This window comes from Osmia bicornis, chromosome 1 (genome assembly GCF_907164935.1).
Source record: "Osmia bicornis bicornis chromosome 1, iOsmBic2.1, whole genome shotgun sequence".
Lineage (NCBI taxonomy): Eukaryota > Metazoa > Arthropoda > Insecta > Hymenoptera > Megachilidae > Osmia > Osmia bicornis.
Genome location: NC_060216.1, coordinates 2,702,862 through 2,727,398, shown reverse-complemented (window position 1 = coordinate 2,727,398; position 24,537 = coordinate 2,702,862). Strand labels below are relative to the sequence as shown.

Genomic DNA, 24,537 nt, shown 5'->3' with positions numbered 1-24,537 from the left:
GTTTCTGTATGCATTTTTACCGATCGTCACTCTTAGAGGTCCGCGCTGGAAAACGCATAGGCCTCCGAAAAAGGCTAGTATAAGTCCAAAAAAACGGAACCATAAAAATTTCACATTGCGAAGTGATCAGTGAGTTTGAAGTGAGATTTGTGTTTTGTGCTATTGCTGTACAGTGCAGAGGACGAGAGATAATATAATTTATCATTGTGAGTCTGCAAATATATTGTAAGTATTATGCTTTTCGGTATACGAAGTTATTCTATTTTATTTTTTTGTGTGCAATTGGATTGGTTTTTTTTGTTGTTGTTAAGTGCAAACAGTGAAAAAGTGATGGCTGGTCCGTCCCAAAAACGAGCCGGTCCCAGCAAAGACTATTTTAATCCGTCCTGGGAAGAAGAGTATTTTTTCGTGCAAAAAATGAACCACGCCGTATGTCTTTTATGCCAAAAGCAGTTAAATGGTGCAAAAAAATTTAATATACAACGGCATTATAATACACATCACCAGCATGAGAACAATATTATGGAGATGAATACAGAACAACGATTACATTATGTTAGCGAGTTAAAGATAGCGCTGTTAGAAGAAAACAGTCAACAGGTAAGTTCTTATAACTTTACCGTTTTTAATTTTATCCTTTTATATAAAATAATATTGTAATTATTTAGTATTATTTTAATTATTACATTTACATTTTGATAGGATGCCCTACTACAGAATCAACAGCAGATGCGGATACGCGCTAGTTTCGTAGTGGCCCTGCAAGTTGCTACATCCTCAATGTCACTATCGGATGGAGAAATAGTAAAAAGATGCATTGTAGCGATGGTACAGGATATGGATCCTAATGTAGCCGATATCTGCAAGCGCGTCCCTTTGTCTCGGCGCACTATTACAAGAAGAGTGAACCAGATGGCACAGTATACGACAATGCAGCTGCAAGATGCTTGCAATAAATTTATAACATTTTCATTGGCACTGGATGAAAGCGTGGACATTTCGGGTACACCACAGCTCGCCATTTTTATTCGCGGTGTAGACGAGAAATTGCACGTGACCGAAGAATTATTAGATATAGTCACATTAAAAGAAACCGTATTAGGAGAAGATGTTTTCGCAAGTGTGGAACACGCAGTAGAGAGTAACAATTTGGATTGGAAGGGTTTGGTATCGGTGGCAACCGATGGGGCCCCTGTTATGGTTGGAGAGAGGAATGGCTTCATCGGTCGCTTAAGAAGAAAAATGAGTAGTACTTATGACAAAAATATAATTGCAATTCATTGTTTAATACACCAACAAAATTTATGTGCTAAAAGTATAGCTTTACAAAATGTTATGTCTGTAATTGTACGTGTCACAAATTACATCAGAAATCACGGACACACACGTCGTCAATTTCGGACTTTTTTAGAAGAATTGCATTCCGCGACGGTGAACTACCATACCACACAGAAGTAAGGTGGTTAAGTCGGGGTAAGGTATTAGATAGATTTTTTAAGCTCCGTGAAGAAATAACTATATTTATGGAAATGATGAATAACCCAGTACCGGAATTAAGAAATAGTGAATGGCTGACAGATTTAGCATTTCTTAATGATATAGTAAATCATTTAAATGTGCTAAATCTGTCATTACAGGGCAAAGACAAAATAATTACGGATTTATACTGTGCAATTGAAGCGTTTAAACAAAAACTTACATTGTATATAGAACACTTAAATTTAAAGCAATTATTTTACTTTCCGTCGTTGCAATTAATTGCAAATGCAAATACCTCATTACAAAAATACATAGACATTTTACAACTTTTAGTACAAGAATTTCAAGTGCGTTTCCAAGATTTAGCAACGTTAGAATCACATTTCAATGTATTCAGGACGCCATTTTCCGCGAATATTTCTACGGCACCGGTACAATTTCAATCAGAGTTAATTGAAATGTGATGCGATATGGCGTTAAAAGATAAGTTCTATCAGGTATGTTCTATAATGGAATTTTACGAAGGTGTATCGCGAAGGAATTGTCCACAGCTGTTTTATTTAGTATCAAAAATGTTATCCATGTTTGGATCCACCTACTCATGCGAACAAATGTTCTCACGTATGAAAAATACCAAATCTATTTACAGAATAAGATTAACAGACAAAGTTTTAAAGTCAATATTATTTTTAAAATGCAGAACATCAATTAGCCCGCGTATAAATCGTTTGGTACAGGAAATGCGTATGCACCGTACACCCGAGAATGATTCATCAGACGAATCGTCCGGCGATTCGTCTTAATCGCATGTTTAATATTACCTAATAAATCGAATTTATCCAATGATTCTAATTTTTACCTATGCCTGCATATAACCCATCGTATCCTACGATCATATCGACCGAACCGCGATCATATCGCGTGGGTCTTTCAATTCCGCTATGTTGTTATCCTACCGACCGAGCCGACGAGTTGAGGAGAGCTCGATCTTCAAGCCAGCGATTTCCTCCTCTCTCGACGCAACGTCGAGAGAATTGAGGAGTGGGGCATAAGCCTTGTCTGTTTCATTTCGCGTAGCCTTCCTCTCCGGCGGCTCGCGAGACGCTCGTGAGCGCCGACGAGCGCTCGCGCTCGTTTTACTACTTGCTGCCCATGCCTGTTGTAAACTAATGAAGAAACGAAGGGGTCCGATAAACACGTGTTCGCCTTTCCCGAAGTAAACCCTGCTTGACCGCGCCGGTGACAGAAAGCAGTCCTATTCAATTGATAGAAACATTTTCTAAGCAGTTTTTCGAACAATTCACAATTGACTAGTCAGTTTCGTACACGTGTTTAGGAGGTCATGGGAACGTTTCGGACAATATTATGATGACACTATAGTATTTCGTTAGTGAAACAATATGGTAATTATTGAGATTAGGTTACACCTCACCGATTTTGATGAAATTTAAATATATTATAAAACTCAACATTTTGAACAACTTTTTCCTATACATATAACCGCCGCTCGGTCTTAGTTTTCGAGATATTTTCGAAAAACTGTCGAAACTAACACATTGAATTCTAGCCATCCGTGAGCGTCCGTGACAACGTACGCATTAGTATGGGATCGCCGCTTTTCTACTGTTTCTGCAGGCAACAGCACGGCGACCAATGACCAATATATACCCTGTGTACTTCTGCATTCATGATTTCAATGTATCGTAGCTATGATGGCACCTGGGAATTTAATATAGCCTAACCTAACCCAATCTACTCTATCTAATCAGTGAATTAAGTTAGGTTAGGGTAAAGCGATATTCTGGTCGCCTAATGGCGACCAGACACACGTACTGCGATTCAAAATCATGAAAATTAGTTAAATTTAATTTTTAAGCCCACCCGGAATATATGTATGTATACATGATGTTCTGCTGCTGCGGTGCTGCTGCCTGCAAAAACAGTTGAAAAGCGGCGATCCCATATTAATGTGTACGTTGCCACGGACACACACGGATGGCCAGAATTCAATGTGTTAGTTTCAACAGTTTTTCGAAAATATCTCGAAAACTAAGACCGAGCGGCGGTTATATGTATAGGAAAAAGTTGTTCAAAATATCTAATTTTACAACATATTTAAATTTCATTAAAATCGGTGAGATGTAACCTAATCTCAATAATTACCAACAATACTTTTATGAAACATGTTTAGGAAATATGATGTAGTATAGAAAAAAAAAATATATATACTGATCGAATTGAGTATTCTCCTCCTTTTCGAAGTCGGATAAAAAATATAATTACTTTTCTTACGTCCGGATAAATATTTCTGGTACGCAGGAATGCATGAAAGATTTGACGATCGATATTGCTACGAAATGGGATCGAACGTTATACGACGACATGCACGTTCTTTTTTTCCCATTCAATGTGATCAAGATCTGGGGTACGTTTATTTATTTTAGACGAAGTCAACCGTACACATCGGTGGGGATATCCCAGACCTCCGAGCGAGCAGCCGCGAACTATCCAAAGTATATACGGAACTGAGTAATAATAAATGTTATAAAACAATTACGGGAATTTGAACTTTCATTTCCCCGGATTCAGGACAATAGCGACAAATTGAAATACCATCCTGTGACACCTCAATAAAAAAATATACTTCAAAATTGGAAAATATTCAAATTGTAAATAGGATTGTGGGATATGTATAGCTATACATATAATTCGTCGCGCGGTATTCTCACAAAAAACTGACTTGACCTTGACATCGCTTCTAGTACCTCATTCATAAAGAAACGTACTATTATCAAACAGAAATATATTAAACAACATTCTCCTTGTTGCAATAATTCATGAATAATAAAAGATTAAAAAGGGGACAGTGTTACACCTATTTAGTAAATTTTATCGTCGTCTCTCGGTTCGAAATCTAATTTGTACGACGTAATTTCAGCGAACAGTGTTCTTCGATCCTCGCGGTTACTTTGTCGCTGTCAATGGATCGTAAAAGAGAAGGATACAACGAGGGCCGTAGCAGCCGAGAAATAAAGCCAGCGGGTAGTAGAGCGAGAATAAAGGTTCCATACACAACTGCATATGCGAGGCTGCACGAAATGTCTGTTATAATTCAATTAGTAAATATCATGAACTAGTGAATGTCATCCGCCTTACGATAGTCGAATTTAAATATATAACCTAAGCTAATACATAAATAATATTCATTTGTAATTGAGTTTTTCTTGGAGTCTTGTATACGCAGTTGTGAACGGAGCCTTTACGTTCCCCCGATCCTTATTTCTAAACAGCGGATAAGTGGCCAGCGGATAGCAACCAATCCTGACGCAAAACGTATAGAGTTTGAAATAAATTTTATGCCGTTTTTCAAATAAAAACAAAATGCTACATTAGTATTGTCTAAATATATGTAAAGAAGAAAAGAGAAATAAGTATTCACAAATGTATAACATATAATGAAATTGAAAATTTGTAAATTTCGTTTCATCGGTACAAAAGTTGTAGGGACGTACTACTCAGATTTTTCACATAAAAGTTAGTCAAAACACAGTATAGATTGCATTATTAATTAATTAAATAAAAATGATGAACGTAGAAATGGGAAAACAGTGACTGAAGCAATAGTGCTGAAGTAATGACATGTGTTGCGGTACGCATAGCATAGAATATGTGTACGTAAAACAGAACTTACCTTTGTCGCCACTTCTTATTTTTAGACAAACGTTTTGTACATAAATTAGGCTGGTTCCTGTTTGTATTCCCTTTCAAATACCGTTTGTCTGTATCTGCGCTTTCCCTTTTTTTTTCCATACCAATGGAATTATCGCACGTCGCACACACTTATCACACACTTATTACAAATTACGCATAAATGAAACAAATCACAAATTATGAATGTTCCATATATAAAAGCTCGATTGCCTTCTGCGTCTTTGCCGTAGTGCGAACGACGAAAAACTGATCAGCTTTCGTTTTCACTGCATTAGATGCAGATCTTGAGAGGCTGAACGAAAGATAAGGAGAAAAGGACAGATACAGTCACTCACAGTGAAAATCGTCCACCCGCAACGGGGCGTATATTAGTATAAATAAAATAATAAATACAAATAAAATACAACGATTGCGCATATGAAATTATTGTACATAAATAACTACATAATATAATGTAAAAGCAAAACATTCTGTGGAATAATAATCTAGATATTGCATTGCAAATAGAATCATGTCCGAAATGAACGTCACAGTGAAAATCGTCCACCTACAACAACGTTTGATAAATTACAATAGTTATTTTATTTTGTAATTTTTATTGAGTGATTCTTATAGATTTTTGTGTGCTGAAAAAAAACTATTGCAATTACCCTGTGCGTATACTTTTGACGTATCAAGGACTTTATTAGGGAACAATTCATATTTCGTTCTACAGTTATCCTTTCCCACTTCCCTACCGGCGAAGGAACACCCCGCAAGTATGCGCGGGCACGCCGCACGTTTTCAAATCTTTGCGCATCCGAATTTTCACGCCGGCCGCTGACGTATCCCTCTGTCCTTGGTGCAAGTGAAATACAAAATGTGGAGTGAGTGAGAAAGGGAATTTGGGTCCTGTCCCCCCTTGAGGACAGCAAGGGCTCGATCGTCAGAAAAAAAGTGACCGTCAAGAAGTGAACATCGTAAGTACTTTCTCGCTTACTACTCCTGTCTTTTTCACTATATGTGCCGGTAATATGAAAGTGGTCGAATTCAAAATTTTCCGTTTATTACATTTCATTTATTTTTTTCATACTTTTTTAGTGCATTTTGAAGAGGGTTGTATTTTTTGTTAAAAATTATTTTATCTTTTATCGTATCATGAGTTGGGGCATGGATTTAGGGAATTTATTACGTATTATATCAACATGATACATAACAAATGTAAAGTTCGAATTTTGTTTTTGAATTTGAACTGACGCCACTTTCATAATAACTGACACACTTCTACATTTTACTTTCAATCCAAAAGTGTATTTAGACATATTCCGGATAAAGTTTCATTACCGTCATAGTATTTATGTAATTTTTGGTGCAAAATCTATTATCAACTGTGATTTTTTGAGTGTACGTGTATTTCTTACACGTAAGAAAGTTATGTTATAATTTACCCGCGATATGTCTATAAAAGGTGTATACATTCAGGTATAATATAGCTTTCCTTTAGTTAAAACTGAAGACAAGTGATGAAAATTAAACAATTTCTGAACCTCAAAAGTAGAAATTCCAGCATTTAGAAATGTATAGATTCCCTAACTGTGGTAAATTTTGACTAAAAGAAGCCTATATTATACCAGAATGTACAAACTTCATAAACGTGTACTTTTTTACTTTCCTTTCAAATTACATCCAATACTTTCACTGTTTCTTCACTGTCACTCGTTTTTAGATGAGTACCAAAGAAAATAGTGCACGACGTGACCGGAGTGCGCCACGGGACCCGTCAAGGTCTCCCCGACGGGACCGGAGCCGGTCCCAAAAATCACCGGGAAGGCGGACTCCATCTCGGGACCGGAGCCGCTCCCGAAATCCATCCTCGGGACGGCGGAGTCCGCCACGGGACCCGTCAAGGTCTCCCCGACGGGACCGGAGCCGGTCCCGTGGTACCTCGGCGAGAAGAACGCCACCGCGTGACCGGAGCCGGTCAGCAATGAGTGCAGGCTCGTCGAAGTGCGAGAGCTGTATATTTCTGAAAGAGCTGGTAGCTCACTACAAAAAAGAGGTACGTAGAAACATAGGCGGTCTCACGCAAAACGATGATACTGGATTTACGCATTTGTTATATTGTTATGAAAGTGTGAAAACGTGTAGGCATTATAGCAATATAATAAAGTACTTGGCAAGATCTATTGACTTTTTCCAGTTTAGCAAGTTAAATTACCGAGATCGGTTTTGGTTATAATCATAAATATACCACTATTACAGTTCTGGTGTTCAAATAAATTTGACTTCTTCCGAATGAAACAGGGCTTGAGACATGTTGATATGTAATATAGTTGCAGAATTATGATCCTAATGTTTTAATTCTGTACACTTTAAACAATGTATAAATTTTGCACTGTACTTTATCATACTGCGATAATGCCTGAACAGTTTAATTGCACGTGAGTTCGGAAAATTTGAGTATGTATCAGTTACGATCGATTAGTGTAGGTCAGTATTTGCATGAGTATACTGTTTCAATGAAACTTATGAATTGTAATTAACATAAGATTTGTATTTATTTTTCGTATTACAGATAAAGGAAGTAAAAAAAAAACATAGGGAGACATTGTATGGTGGAGGATCAAGGGCGTGAAGAGGAGGACGAGGAGGACGAGGAGGAAGAGGAGGAAGAGGAGGAAGAGGAGGAAGAGGAGGAACAGGCGGGGGCAAACCCAAGAATTTGTTTATAATTAAAAATTAAATGAGAATATAAAAGATAAGGTGTTTGTTTTATATTTCTTCAACCCACCCTTCAACATTCCACATCCCAAAACACGATATTAATAAATCAATATTACCAGTGTTAGTAAAAATTAATTACAATTGATGTAAATAAAATTAATAATATAATTATAAATTAATAAATAATGTATTGACTAATAATAAATATTACAGTAAAAGCGTTACTTTAGTAAATATGTACAATTCTTAGCAGTTCATAATAAATGTATACCTAAAATATACATAACCTAACCGTAACCTACAATCGTACGAAAATGGATACATTGCCTGTATCACGCTTTGACTGTGACATATGTATGAAGCAAACGCTTCGGTTTTCCTATGATTACACGTTTGTGGCGACCTCTGCTGATGGTCGACCGTCTCGCCGAAGCGTACACTTCCAATAAATATACCGCGACATCTACTTCCGGGAAAAGCGTCGTTTTCCCGTTCCGGATGGAAGTTTTTCATTCTCGTGGGGACGTTTGAAGCGGTAGCTTTGTGTTTTGAGAAACTTTGTATTCCGTTCGTGGGTGTTCGCATCAGAGAATTTAAATGCGTTGTTGAGCATTCTAAGCTGTGTCAAGTGCATTAGGACCAGTTAAATATACATCGTAATTACAAATTTATAATAATTGACAATTAATAAAATTCTATATGAAAAGCGGTAGTGAGCTTGTTTTCCATCAATTGATAAAGTAGGAATCCTAACTCTTAAGGAATCACTTATTCCTACAAGTCCTCCTGAGTAGGCGCCATCTCCTAACCACTAGCCGAACTAAATTTGTCACGTGACTTGCTCTGTAGTATCCAGATAATGGCGGAATTCGTCTTTGGGAATGCTTTTACGGGAATACACTTTTCGTCCTTATATGAGCAGATTTTGATCTAAATAAGGGTTCATTCGAATGAGGAACGTTTCATGCAGCGCGGTCTGGTCACCGTTTGAGTCACAGAACTGTTTTAGTGACCTAAAAAATACTTGGAATCTGCGGATGTATTTTGTCGATTTTTCCTCTACTTTAGACACTCATATTATTAGATATCAACACAATTTTGTTGAACCATGACCAGACCGCGCTGCATTGGACCTTCCTCTTTCGAATGAGCCCTCACCCAGCCCCAAATCTTCTCATATAAGGACGAAAAGTGTATTCCCGTAAACCCCTTTTTAGGCCCATTTTTGCCGGTAATGTCACCTCGCTGCATTACCCGTGTCTACCCCCTTAATAAGCAAAACGCATCCGTGATTGACCAAGTCCCTATCCCGGGTTCTTTGCGATACCCAACAAAAAAGTATACTTGTACCTCATTTAGTCGTTTTAATGCTTTTCTTAAGCGTTTTAATTGTTGGCGTTTGCCTGCACGTCGGACCATTTTTGCAGTTGAAAATTTTGAAAATAAATATGGCGTTCGCCTAGGTGGCGCTTTATGCCTTCTTTCTTTCTTTATTCTCTGTCTTTCCTCTTCTAGGAAAGACCATAATGGCGGTTGAGGGTTCGATGAATAAAACACTTTTATAAAAATATGGATTATAGTTTATTATCTTTTTTTATTTTTATAAATATGTATATGTAAAAACTGTAATTATTTTATTGGTGCCCGATAATGTCATTCATGTGGGATCAGAATAGCGGGGAATATTTATTTCACGCGAAAGAGCAGCGTGGATCTAGGTTTAGTACTTATTATGAGAAATAGTACAAGTTTCGATACGCATATAACCGGAAATGAGAGAGAATATAGCTCGCGACAACAATCACGCACACATCGACCGTCTCGTCCATTTTTCGTCCGTTCTATCGACCATTAACGACGCGACTCTTGATTATCCCGCGACTGCTACGCAACGCGGCGCGACGCGATGCTGTTACTTGGCAGAGCCTGCTCCGAAACAGCCGCTCGCGCGTCCACATACACGCACCACATTCAGGTATACAATGTTGTTTCTTTCAGAAGGAAAGAGTGTGCCTTCTAAGAAAATTTCTTTATCCTCGTTGTTCATATCTCTAATGGCTAATTGGCACTCGGCGCAGGCTATGGCGGGCTGGAAGTCCGCATATTCCCATCCGCATGCTATGCATCGAGTCTGTTCCACACCAAACTCCTTCTCTACGAAGTAGTGAGTCCCTTGATGGATCCACTGATTCCGGAGCTCAGGTCGTACTCGTCTTGTACAGTGGAAGTCTTTTTGCCGTTAGATTAAAAATGTTTTGAAACGCTATGCTTCAGTCGACAATGCATAGAGCGTCAATTATTGTTGCTGGTGCACGCATTTTTCTATTTTTTCTTTATTTTCTTCTTTTTCTTCAGTATTCTCTTCTTTCTAATACTTTTTTTTCCTTTTCTTTACTATCGAATAACTTTTCACTCCGTTTCATTCGGTGGTTGCAATACGTTATGTATAGTGGCGTTCTTTTTGGAGTGCTTCCACTTGCTTCCAACGGTTTTTTGGATTTTCGTCGGTGCGTATGCGCGTGTTCATGAACCTAGTGGATTTTTGCATCGATTTTCACGTTTGATCTATGATGTTGATTGGTAGATAGGTCCTCTTTAGCCTATCTTTATGAACGATTCGCTTTTTTTAACCGACTTCGAAAAGGAGGAGGTTACTCAATTCGATCAGTATGTATTTTTTTTTTTGTGTGTGTTCACCGATTGCTCCGAGATTAATGGACCAATCGGAACGAAACCTCTTGCATCTTGTAGGGTATGTCTTCCGATTGGTCCCATTGAAAAAAAATTTCATTTTTTCATTGTTATTGCAAAATACAGGAAGTTTTTAATGTCTAGATTGGACGATTTCATTGACCTTTTAATATGTTGTCGGGGACATGATTCTGAACAACTTTTTCATTATACATAATTAATGGAAAGTTTTAGTTTCCGAGATATTCGTGAAAAACTATTGTTACTACACATTGAATTCTACGTATGCCTACGTGTCTCTACCGGTGAATGAGTCAGCATGCAGGCGCCGATCCTCTACTGTTTCTTACATACATGTGTATTCTGTAAGGCATGTACCGATTGCGATGAAACCTTTCACATCTAATAGGAGATATTTCCGCGCTATCTCACTTGCAAAAATGTATGCATTTTGTTATTGTTAATAACTATTGTGATAACTTGTATGGAACTTGTTATCGTTAAAAACTATTGTTATTGTAATTAACCAATAAGAACGGTAAACCACCTTACGGCATCCTACAAATACTGCTCGTCCCACTAAAAAGTGTGGAATAAAATAATTTTTAACAAAAATAATTTTCAACAAAAAAGAAATCCGACTTCGAAATGCACTAAAAAGTACAAAATAATTTCTATTTCATTTATATCTGTATTCCACAGCTATTAATACAATCTACTTAATCGTTAAATAGGATACTAAATATATTTCAACCTTTTCGGAGGCGGCGCAAAATTAAAAGTACCTGACTATACGATCCTGCCAATAACGATTTGATTGCGGTATGGCAAACTTGGTAATTAATAAGTCATAAGAAAACATATTCGAAACGTTATAGATACGGCAGCAAATATTTGTAATTGTGGCGATTGTATCAGAAGTTGGTAGCACTTCTGATGTATACGTATACTGCATTTCACGAGAGACTATACTTAACTTGCGCAGCTCACTAGGTGTAGGGAGATTTTTAATAACGTGTTAGATTCCCCTCTACAGCTTGCTTCTTAATTTGCGATTATATAAATGGTGGACAGAAATATATTACGTACGATAATTGATAAGGGATGATGATATGGTAAAGATACACGATATAATGAAATTTCTATTATTTTTCAAAGAAAAAATTATATGTTTAATTTTGCGCCGCCTCCGAAAAGGTTGAAATATATTTAATATCCTATTTAACGATTAAGTAGATTGTATTAATAGCTGTGGAATACAGATATAAATGAAATAGAAATTATTTTGTACTTTTTAGTGCATTTCGAAGTCGGATTTTTTTTTGTTAAAAATTATTTACCACGTATTCCTGAAAATAGTGTTTCGTTTCGGGTGACTTTTCGTTGTTGGCGAGAATTGTTCGGACCTGTGACAATTGCTCGTCCTGCATTTGTGCCGACGTTATCCATTTAACCTCCGTAATGTCCACGTAGGCGACCTCCAGAGCGACCGGCTGAGGATTTCGGCTAAGGATTTCGGCTAAGTGCATCCACATGTGCCATCTTCGTCCCTGGTCGGTAGATGATTTCAAAAGTATATTCCTGCGTTTCTAACCACCATCGTCCTACGCGTGGCAATAAATCCTTCTTCGAGAAGGTCGTCCTCAATGCGTTGCAATCCGTTACAACTTTAAATTCTATTCCCAGTAAATATACTCGGAAATATCGTAGAGTGAACACAACTGCCATTGTTTCTAGTTCATAGGAATAGTTCATCGCTGGTCCGCTGTTGTTTGCTTACTAAAATAAGCAACCGCTGCCATTTTCCCATCTTCTTGTTGTTGCAACAATATTGCTCCAACACCTAAGGAACTCGCATCCGTATGAAGTTCGGTAGGTCGAACTGGATCAAAGATACATAACACCGGTCGCGATGTTAATTTATCTTGTACCTGTCGAAAAGCATTTTCTTGCGGTTCCTCCCATTGCCATGGTACATTTTTGCGTGTGAGACGCGTCAAAGGTTCCACAAGCGTTGCAAAGTTCTTGACAAATTTCCGGAAATAGCTGGCTAATCCCAGGAATTGGCGTACCTGCTTTACCGTTTCAGGTGGTGGCATGTCTCTTACAGCGTCTATTTTTCGTTGACCTGGCCTCACCCCTTGTTTGCTTATTTCACGACCCAGGTATTCGATTGTTTCTTTAAAGAAGGAACACTTTTCCAACTTAAGGGTCAGACCATGTGTTCGAAAGGCCTCTAAAACTTTCCGTAGCTTTTCGATGCCTTCTTCTACCGTTTTCGATGGTATTATGACATCGTCTATATAAGGAAATGCCGCTGTATCTTTCAACTTTCCCAGAACCTTATTCATCAGCCTTTGAAAAACGGCTGGCGCGTTCGTTAGACCAAAAGGCATTCGTAAAAATTCATAGTGTCCTTCCGGTGTGACAAACGCTGTCTTCGCAATGGAATTTTCCGCGACTGGTACCTGGTAATAACCCGATGCTAAATCAAGTCCCGTAAAGTACCGATTGCCTCCCAGCTTGTCAATCTGGTCGTCGATGAGGGGTAAAGGATATTTGTCCTTTACAGTTATCGCATTCAATTTGCGATAATCCACGCACATCCTAGTATCCCCTGTCTTCTTCTTTACCAGCGTAATCGGGCTTGCATAAGGCGAATCAGATTCTCTGATGATTCCGTTGTTCAACAGATCCGCGATTATTTCCCGAACGATCTTCTTTTCCGGTTCGGCAAGACGATAAGAGTGATATACTACCGCTTCATCCGTAAGGCATTTAATCTCCATTGCGGCCGTATTCGTTTTTCCTAAATCTCGCATCGACGACGATATGCAATCACGGAATTCCTCGATTAACGTGGTGCATAATTTCCGCTCTTTCTTCCCAATATTTCCCAAATTTAGTTTCGGGTCTACTTCGACAACGTAGATATTCATCGCAGAAATTATTTGCGGTTCTCTTGAATTTCTTATGTCGTTGAAAGTGAGTTGGTTACCCCGTTTCAACATTACAATATGCTCTTGTTGTAAGAAATCCGTTCCAAAAATTACGTTGTACGCCGTGTATTCATCCGGAATAATAAAAGAATCTACGTCCGCCGTTACATTCTGAATCTTCACCGTAATTGGCGCGACTTGATTAATTACTACTGAACGATTAGCGAATCCTCTAAATATTGTATCTCCTATAATCTTCGTCTTAATACAAAATTTCTTCGCTATCGACGAATGAATAATAGTACATGCGCTTCCGGTATCTACTAAGCTTTCTACCTTATGACCGTTAACGCGAACATATACCTGGTAAATGTTAGTACTAGTTTTAATAGTCTGTACCATATTTACCTCCTTTTGCGGACAATCCTCTCGCTTATGTCCTAGCTTCTTACAAAGGCTGCATTCTATTTTTGGTTTCCTGCAGTCCTTCGCCATGTGACCTGCCTTGCTGCAATTGAAGCAGGTGATCGGTCGTGCCTTTTCGCTTCCGCCGGCCTTTATCGCTGCTGGACGGACTGCTCCCTGGCGTTCCTGCTTCGGCTTCTTCTCTTCTTTTCCATGCATATTCCCCATTGCACACATGGACGCATACAGGTCGTTGGGGTCTGTATGTTTCGTTGATCTCAGCGTCCTGGCGATAGTTTCGTCCGGTACCCCGAAAATCACCATATCGACGATTTTGTTGTCGGGTAGATTAATATCCATTCTCCTGATGAGATTTAGTTTTTGAAAACAGTAGTCTCCAAGAGACTGTCCTGGTTTCGCCTCGTACAGGTCCGCCTCCCGTAGTAATTTCGAAAACGGCATCGTCCGTCGAAATTGCGCGACGAGAAACACCTTCGTTTCTGCCCATGTGGTCGCGACTCGCATCCGTGTATCGTACCACTGACGTGCGTGTCCGCGTAATCTAGTTGCGATCATCCGCATCACGCTAAGGTCGTCCCAGCCGTAACGCGACGCCAACTCGTCCACATGGCGCACCCAATTCTCAATCGAAATGTCTTCTTTCGACGGATCGTATATTGGAATCAATTGCTCGTCTCCGGGACGTGCATATGTCGACGACTTCGTACGCGACGCGGAGCTACGCGTTTTCAAGCTTCCTTGCTCTTCGCGATCCACCCGAACGATCCGCGACTCCGAACACTGTCTTCGTGGGCTGCGCGAACGTACACGCGAAGCACGTACTTCCGGGCTGCGCGAATGCGAGCTTGAATCCCGCCGTCGAGACACACGTGATCGCGTACGCGAGCGAGATCGTTTTAAAAACTCCTCCATCATTGTTTCCAAGCGTCCTAAGCGCGATTCCATGGAGTCGTCTCTTCTCTCACTAGCACACTCGCGATCACGACTAGGTGATGCATGAGACATTATGCTACACTTAATACTATTTTAATTCAAAATCTACTAATCACTAATTCTTATCTAATAATATTTACTAATTGCACAGTTTATAGTCCGGAACACTTAAACAGTTTGTACACAAAATGCACGTAAGTGTATTCCAAAAATGTGCAATTCACACACGGTAATCCCACTTCTGATATGTAAAATCAGATTAAGCGGAGCGGATTCTGAGTTGGTGTGGAGAAATCAAATAAAACACTGTGGGCGTTTTTAGTAAACTCGACTCTGCTCTGTATTTTCGTATGCTCTGTACAAGGCAACGGTCAGAACAAGAATGCCCTGTCGTCCCAAAAATCCTCCGTCGCGAGAACGCCTTCGACAGTATGCCCTTTTTGTTTATGACACCCCCAAGTTAAAGGACTTCCCCTTAAAGAGGAGAAACGCGCTGACAGAACGCACATGGCCTGCCTCAACCGTTCGTTTATTTCAAATTTTCTAACATGATTGCTATCATCTGAATTGCCTTCCAAGGAAACATCAACTGATGTTTCTTCCAATAATTGTCGGATGTCTTCAGTCATATTTTTCCGTGTAGTTTTTGAGGAAGCACGTAAACTGGCAATAATCAGGTCGGAAGTAATTAATAATCTGTTTAATAAATCCCTGTTTGTATCAATCCTTGAAGTTTTTCTAGTAAACAGTTCCTTATTACTTTCTATTATCTTTATTCCGAGCTTCTTAAGCTTCTTCGGAAAACTGCCCAATTGGAAGAATAGCTGAAGTGATTATATCTTTTCCGTGAAATAATATTTCATGGACAGCAACTGGCATTAAATACCACGAATAATCTTTAAGATATAGTTCACGCGTTTCTATAACATATTCATTAAATCTATTTACATTTATTCTAAATCCAGAATTTAAGCATTCTAATATTACGCGAAAGTGCTGAATTAATTCAATATTAACACCCGTTATTTCAGCAGATTTATCAGCATTTCTAAAAAATGTACGAGCCGTATTGCCATTATTTGTGTTGCCAGTTTGTTGCATAGGCACATCTACCAACAAATCCAACTCATTCCTAAATCGTTCGCGTACATTTCTTTTTCTGGGCAAATATTATCTTTATTATTTGTTCCGCGCACTTGCCATAATTTTATCTCAAGCCTGTACGAGATATGTAGTATGCATTCGAAAAATCTGATCCATGCATGCAGAGGTGATAATCCGAATGAAATGAAATTTTGATTCACCGATTTTTGTGCGATAATACTTACGGTGTTCATTTCGCTTGGTTTCGCTCCGCATAAATAACAAGTCTGAGTTGATGCACATGCCGATACAGCATTGCATACTTTTCCATCTATCATGCAAAAAACTAATATTGGCTTCACTAAAGCTTCCATATCATTAACCACTATTTTCGTGGGTGAAATCACTTCTATTTGATTTTCAATTTTTTTTACTTCCGCAATTATTGTATTTGTTGACTCTTTAGCAAATATAAACTTTATAGGTCGACAATATCTGGTCGATGATGGTACCAGATTATGCCAAATAATTTTTTTGCATCCGTTCCTATTATTGTAAATTTGTAATGGTACCATGGAGATGCTGAATAAACTTTCATCTGTGTGATGCGCCTCAGAAAATTTTTGACGGTACCGTTTTTGTTCTGCACGTTTTTGTCACAGCCCCACTTTATAATTATATTTAAATTATTATTTTCCTGAATACAAGTCTCTAAGCCTTCTTTCAATGTTTCGCACAATCGTGTCACAGTGTGATCTAGAATTGATTGCAGCCGTATTTCAGCTGAATTTTCTGTGATCGCAATTCCTGTACGGTAACATAATTGTTTCGCTGCTTTAACTTGGTAATAAGATGGATACAATTTACTGTCCATATCTTTAGCCTGCTGACGTATAATATTGTACTGATGCGTACTGGTACATTGGCATCAACCATCAATGCAAGCGCTTGATCTGCCGATAATTGTTTCGATTTTTCGGTAAATAAAGTACGAGCCTTCTTTATTGCTGTACCTCTTTTAGGGGATGCTTCAGAAAGTTCTCTGACAATACTTGCAGAGTCTCTTTTCCCTGTTTTCCGGAGTTGTACTTCAGCGGCCATAAACACCTCTTCTTGGCTCGTTAGTTCAACTAAATTTTTTATTTTCTGTATTTGTGTTTTAGCAGCAGAAGATTGAAAACTCTTTTCAGGCCTTCCACGCTTAATATTCGAGCCACTTGCACCTTGTGTACTACTTGGTGAAGCTTCAATAACAATATTACCGAAAACAATATTTTCTTCAAGCCATGAGGAATTAGAAGCCAGAAACCTATCTTGATTATGACCCGATTTATTCCACCTATAAGAATGATGTACGTGAATAATGATATTAATGAAATTTTCTTAAACTTCGTAATTATTAATTCTAATACACAACGTTTCAAATTAAAAATAAAGTTTACATACCTCTGTTGAATTTTTTGACAAACACTTCTAATTGTCACCTTTGTACTACTCGTAATTTCATCTGACAACGCACAATAACTTAATTCTTGTAACACATATTCGATTATGGCACCAAATCTTGTATTTTTTGAATTCACAACCCATATATCGAAAATCGATCGTCGTGTAATGTGGAACGCCATTACAAAAATTAATATGTGAAATTAATTATAAAACTCCGAACTTAAAACAAACTTGGCAAGATTCGCACTCTGTAAACGTCTGACACAAATGAACCACGTTTGTGTAAAAACGGCCGTTTTTATACTTTCAAAATGTTCACCCCTTAACAACCTCAGGGTCGTTAATGTACGGAAAATTAACTTTCTGCTGGTCATTTTATTGCACTGTCATATACTGAACCAAGTCCAGGCTAATTGCAACGTGGAGTAGGAAATGCCACAGGTATAAAACGATTGCCAAAATTCGACAACTAAAAACCATGAAAGACAGGCCTTTGAAATTCGATTTCAAAGTTACCATTTTATGATTGTTGGGATTTCCATACCATCCGCACCCTTCATACAGCGCGAGCGGTAGGTTTATAGCATACAATGACAAATACGGTTCTTTACCTGTTCCGTATTTTTCCTTCAATGATTAAAAGGTTCTGACAATTGTATGAGAGATCTCTTTATTACAAAGGTTAACGTTTACAGTTCTTATGTGTACATATTATTCGTTTTGGGAATACTTAAGTGCATTTTCGTACATACGATGTACCAAATTATGTTTACAATCGCTCTCACAAATAGGAATTAAATATTTATTATGTAAGAAGTACATAGCTATCTTTCTAGAATCATATTATTATGAATTATTTCAGAAATATTAACTTTGTCCACGGTTTCGAGCGACTTCGACAGTGTGCATCCCTTGTGGGCGCGACAATAAACAAATAAAAACGATAGATGCCATTGTTTGTCTGCAATGCCCTTTCAGGTTTACATTGCTTATGATCCTAGCTTTCGATACAAGAAGTATGAACGTTGTATAAAATGGTATAATATTATAGGTTTTATTAATTCTATGTACTTAGACTAATATTAAACAATAAAACTAGGTAAACTATGAATGAAACGGGTTCGTCGCGGGTTCGTCGCGGATTCGTCGCAGATTCGTCGCAGAATTCGTCGTAGAATTCGTCGCAGGGCACGTCTACTTCCCATACGTCGTCGTCGTCAACTGACCGTCGATATTTTTATGATCGGTCGCGTCGCGGGCCCCCCGCGACCCCCCCTGCCATATGCAGTAGAATCCAGAATATTCTGGAATGCATACATCTTTTATTTCCTACAATATGTTAAAAGTCTACTTATGTATATTTCGAAATAGAGTTTAAATTATATGCTAACAATTAGGAAGGTTTAAAAGACTAATAAAATGCTATTTCAAAACACGACAACTATGAAACATACCCTGAAGGACAGAAGATAACACTACATATATACAAATATCGATATTGGATACTAGTACAATGCAATTGTCGACAATCTGAAGCGTGGAAAAAGCGCTCGTAGGAACAGTTGCGCCAATCTACATATTCAGATCCTATTTACAGATCATTATTTTTTACATTAATATTTACATTTTCTGATGAAATGGACATTCTACTATTGATATATAATATCATTGGACATATCTGTGTCAGTTGCAAAATTGATTTTTGTCCCGCTAGATCGGCCAAACGTCACACTGTGGCCTGTGTCGATCTTTTATCGACGCGACAATTATCGATCTATATTTTTTGGAGTAAATTTTTGTTAAGTATAAATATTAATAAATACAAGATTCTTTTTAGTTACCAAACACGAAGATAATTATTATTATTGTTACGTTGCGCGGCGCGCGAGAGGCGAGCGCGCAACGTAAAAAGAACATTTAATTAAATAGGTTTGTTAAGAAAATTTAATTAGAATTATTCTTATTTTCTGGGCGATGAGAAAGGTATCGCTGCCACCAGTTCTGACTGTTTATGACGCGTTAACGTCCTCTACGGTCAGAACAAATTAAAAGACGGAAAGGGTATAGCAGGATAAAATGGTCAAAAGTGCCCTTGAGCCGATTTTACTTCGCAATGCACCATTCGATAGCTTATCCCAAAAAACCATGGTACACCAAGTTTCAACCCTGTACCTCAACCGGGAGGGTAGTTACAGGGTAAGAAAGAAAAAGTCGTTTTTGCCATATTTCTCCTATGTAACATTATGCAAAAAATCTGCAAAAATTCTACAATATTCTAGACATGTTTCGTTATGATCGTGAATTTTTTCAGATTTTTCGGTTGCAAATCCTAGGCGTGAAAAATCAAAAACGCAAAAAAAAGTCGAAAAATTGAGATTTCGGGTAGAAGCTTTCGAGCGACTAGATTTTTACTTTCACAGTAGTTAGATATTAGCATGACTATTATCTCCAATTTTTTTCAGATTTTTAGGTGTGGTGCAACGTACTTACAAAAATCAAAAACCGTCATTTGCAGCATATTTTGTGCGATAACTTGAGAAATACCTTCAATTTTGACATTTCCTTTATATAATTAGTGGATTGTGAGATTTTTAATATTTTTGTGTTGGATAGAGCAAGATCTAAATGGAATGACTGAAGTTATTGTAAATAATTGAAAATTACGCACCTTATCTTCGGAAATATTAGAAAGTTTTTCAACGAAGCCGATGGGTGAGTGGTTAAGGTCTCCAACTGCGGAGCCGCTGGAAACTTTTTTGTCGCAGGTTCGCGTCCCATGAAGATCCAATTGTTTTTTATCATAAAATCATTTTTTTTTTTTAATTATTAATTACATAAAAATACACAATAATCATTTAGTAATGCATGAAAAATGGTTTTAAACTATTTTATCAATAAGTATACATAAAAATAAGTTGTGCACTACCGATTTTCTGATTATGTATTGTCCTAATTACGGATAGGTCCCAATATTTTTTTACTTGAAAGGCCACGTGGTTATAGGTTTATGATGGATATGGAAAGCAATGTATATTTTACCTTAATTGTAATGCTGTTATCAGTAGTGCACAACTTATTTTTATGTATACTTATTGATAAAATATTTTAAAACCATTTTTCATACATTACTAAATGATTATTGTGTATTTTTATGTAATTAATAATTTAGAAAAAAATGATTTTGTGATAAAAAACAATTGGATCTTCATGGGATGCGAACCTGCGACAAAAAAGTTTCCAGCGGCTCCGCAGTTGGAGACCTTAAACACTCACCCATCGGCTTCGTTGAAAAACTTTCTAATATTTCAGAAGATAAGGTGCGTAATTTTCAATTATTTACAATAACTTCAGTCATTCCATTTAGATCTTGCTCCATCCAACACAAAAATATTAAAAATCTCACAATCCACTAATTATATAAAGGAAATGTCAAAATTGAAGGTATTTCTCAAGTTATCGGACAAAATATGCTGCAAATGACGGTTTTTGATTTTTGTAAGTACGTTGCACCACACCTAAAAATCTGAAAAAAATTGGAGATAATAGTCATGCTAATATCTAACTACTGTGAAAGTAAAAATCTAGTCGCTCGAAAGCTTCTACCCGAAATCTCAATTTTTCGACTTTTTTTTGCGTTTTTGATTTTTCACGCCTAGGATTTGTAACCGAAAAATCTGAAAAAATTCACGATCATAAAGCAACATGTCTAGAATATTGTAGAATTTTTGCAGATTTTTTGCATAATGTTAAATAGTAGAAATATGGCAAAAACTGCTTTTTCTTTCTTACCCTGTAACTACCCTCCCGGTTGAGGTACAGGGTTGAAACTTGGTGTACCATGGTTTTTTGGGATAAGCTATCGAATGGTGCATTGCGAAGTAAAATCGGCTCAAGGGCACTTTTGACCATCTTATCCTGCTATACCCTTTAGATAGAATTTATTTCCGTTGGGTTCGTCAGTGTTCTGGGTCCCGTACGGGTCCCTCCTTGAAACGTTGTGTTGGCGTGCGTGGATTTGAAACGTAAAATAATATCAGGAATGGAAATTGAAAGAAATGTTAATACTGTTTAGTGTGCAAGAAAATAATATAATTCAAAACTATTGAAGCTAATACAGAACTGAAAATGACTATTGAATTTAATACTGTTAGTTTCTGGTAATACTGATAATCGTAGGATCAAACGAGCCCGCCGAGGCGGGCGAAGTTTCATCAGAATTATATGAAATGTCTCCTTCGAAGATGATAGTATTGTAGTCATGCTCGTCATGCTTCACATCACAACGTTCAGCGTATAATAACTCTGAATTTGGCGCTCTTTCATCCCCTACTTTTCCCTATTTATTCCTTTCATCTCATATTGTTTTATGTAACGAGCATGGGATTATCACAAATATTTTCGAAGATAGTAGTGGGAATAGCGTTGGTTCTGGATATATCATAGTTAATTTATATATACAGGATGTCCCACGTAACACTTTTCACGATTTTTCAAGTACTTGCGATAATCTAACAAAAAAATATTTTAAATAAAAGTTTATCAGTTTTCGATTGACTATACACTGCAATAAAAAAAAGTTTAACAAAATTTTTTTTTCCGTAATTGTCAAGGTCACCTACAATTTTTTAAATGATACTGTATATTTTTGACATTATGGTATTATAGCCCGTATCAGGGCGAATTCAACGACCTAGTATACCATGACCTTTGGATAACCTTAAAGGCAAGGAAATGAAAACTTCAACAAAAAATGACAATCTGCTTAAATGGGTGATAGTAACTTGTATTTATTACTAATGTAAGACTCGAAATTACATTCAATTCAATAACCTTGAGTAAATGAACACAATGTAATGAAAGTTTAAAATATGACATTTGTAAAAAATATGTCATGTGTATGCTAAAAATTTCATCGAGATCGGTCAATGCACTGAGAATTTACAAGTAATTTATTTCTGAAAATCGTGACTTTTCATGTAAGAAGTCGCAATTCTCTGAAATTGACCGATCTCGATTAAATTTTTAGCATCCTCATAACATATTTTTTACAAGTGTCATATTTTAAATTTTCATCACAGGCTGAAATGAAAAAGTTAGAAAATTACCTTTTCTAAACGCGTGTCCAAGAGACAGTGAAACAGACGACTATTGCAACGGTTTCTGCAAGAATTCTTGCAATAGTTGTTGGAATAATCGTCTGTTATATTTGTCGAAATTTTAAGCATGCACATAACTCATTTTAATCTACGAAAAACATATTTTAAATTTTCATTATAGGCTCACATAAACCCACTGTATATGAGACAAAGCAAAAAATATTTTTGTTACAAATGGTCACCTTATTATAATTGTCAATGACACTCGCGAAGTAAAGAAAACAAGAAACACTTACTGTCGCCTTTTTCCATTTTTCTCCGAACCCTTCTGCACGCTGCAAGTTCAACGACGCCAGTGAAATTGGAAAACGAGAGCGCGTTGGCGTTTCGTTTCTTTTTAGAGCGTTGCCATGGCTGTCGTTGTTATTTATTTCTTTCTAACAATAAGGCATCTTCGCATAGAAGACATACATATATATAAGACATCTTCGCATAGAAGACATACATATATATAAGACGTCTTCGCATAGAAGCCATACATATATACGTTCTATTCGCAAATGAAAATAAATATGATGCGGGGCGCATCTCAAAATCGAAAAACGTTCTATTCGCAAATGAAAATAAAGATGATGCGGGGCTCATCTCAAAATCGAAAAACGTCCTATTCGCAAATGAAAATAAAGATGATGCGGGGCACATCTCAAAATCGAAAAACGTCCTATTCGCAAATGAAAATAAAGATGATGCGGGGCCCATCCTAGAATCGAAAAACATGCATACATATGATCCACGTAAATGGAGACGACGCGTTTTGGACAAATCATATGGAACCTTTTCTAACGCGTTTCTACGAAGAATGCATGCTTCCGGAAATATTGGACAGCCGCCACAATAGACACATGCCTATTAGAAATCCAGAATACATACTACGGGCAAAAGAAGACGCATCAATTCAAAAATCTAGTAGAAAAGTCGCAAAAAAGCGTACATATGAAAACATGATACAGAACAGTGTTGAAGCATCAAATATGTCCGTTGAAGCAGTAACTAGCGAGTGTGTCATTGTCAGTCATTCCGACTAAGAAGAAAACTTCATAGATGATGATGTAGGATACTATATATTGGAGACTGCTGTTTCTTCCGTAACTGACGTACAGAAAAATGTACTACCTGTATAAAGTAAATTAAATGATGAATCGTTAGATCGATTTTTGCGTGTCGTCAGAGAAAGTACTCCTTTTGAAACGCAAAGTGTCCTATACTTACACTTTACAAAAGGGTATAGCAGGATAAGATGGTCAAAAGTGTCCTTGAGCCGAATTTGCTTCGCAATGCACCATTCGATAGCATATCCTAAAAAACCATGGTACACCAAGTTTCAACCCTGTACCTCAACCGGGAGGGTAGTTACAGGGTAAGAAAGAAAAAGTAGTTTTTGTCATATTTTCCCTATTTAATGGCATTCAAAAAATCTGAAAAAATTCTAGAATATTCTAGCCATGTTTCTTTATGATAGTGAATTTTTTCAGATTTTTCGTCTGCAAATCCTAGGCGTGAAAAATCAAAAACGCAAAAAAAAGTCGAAAAATTGAGATTTCGGGTAGAAGCTTTCGAGATACTAGATTTTTACTTTTACAGTAGTTAGATATTAGCATGATTGGTGTCCGCAATTTTTTTCAGATTTTTCATTCTGGTGCGTCAAACCGAAAAAAATCAAAAACCGATATTTTCGACATATTTCGTGCGATAACATGAGAAATACTTCGAATTTTTACATTTCCTTTACACACTTAGTGCATTATATGATTTCTAACATTTGTGCACTGGATGCAGTAAAATCTGAATGGAGAAAGTGAAGTTATTGCAAATAATTGAAAATTACGCACCTTATCCGCTAAAATATTAGAAAGTTTTTCAACGTCGCCGATGGCTAACAAGGGGACCGCCAAGGTGAGGACAACTCGATTTTATCGACAGTAGGTAAAAGTTGTAGTATACATAGAGTGTTATAAAACCCTCATTGG

General features: G+C 37.3%; 1 protein-coding gene across 1 annotated transcript; it reads left to right on the top strand.

The window, feature by feature from the left end:
* Nucleotides 1-528: 528 nt before the first annotated feature.
* On the top strand, nt 529-1,458 carry LOC123987850 (general transcription factor II-I repeat domain-containing protein 2-like). Its single transcript, XM_046286037.1, has 2 exons — nt 529-600; nt 703-1,458. The coding sequence occupies exons 1-2, from the start codon at nt 529-531 to the stop codon at nt 1,456-1,458; spliced, it is 828 nt and encodes a 275-aa protein (XP_046141993.1).
* Nucleotides 1,459-24,537: the final 23,079 nt, after the last annotated feature.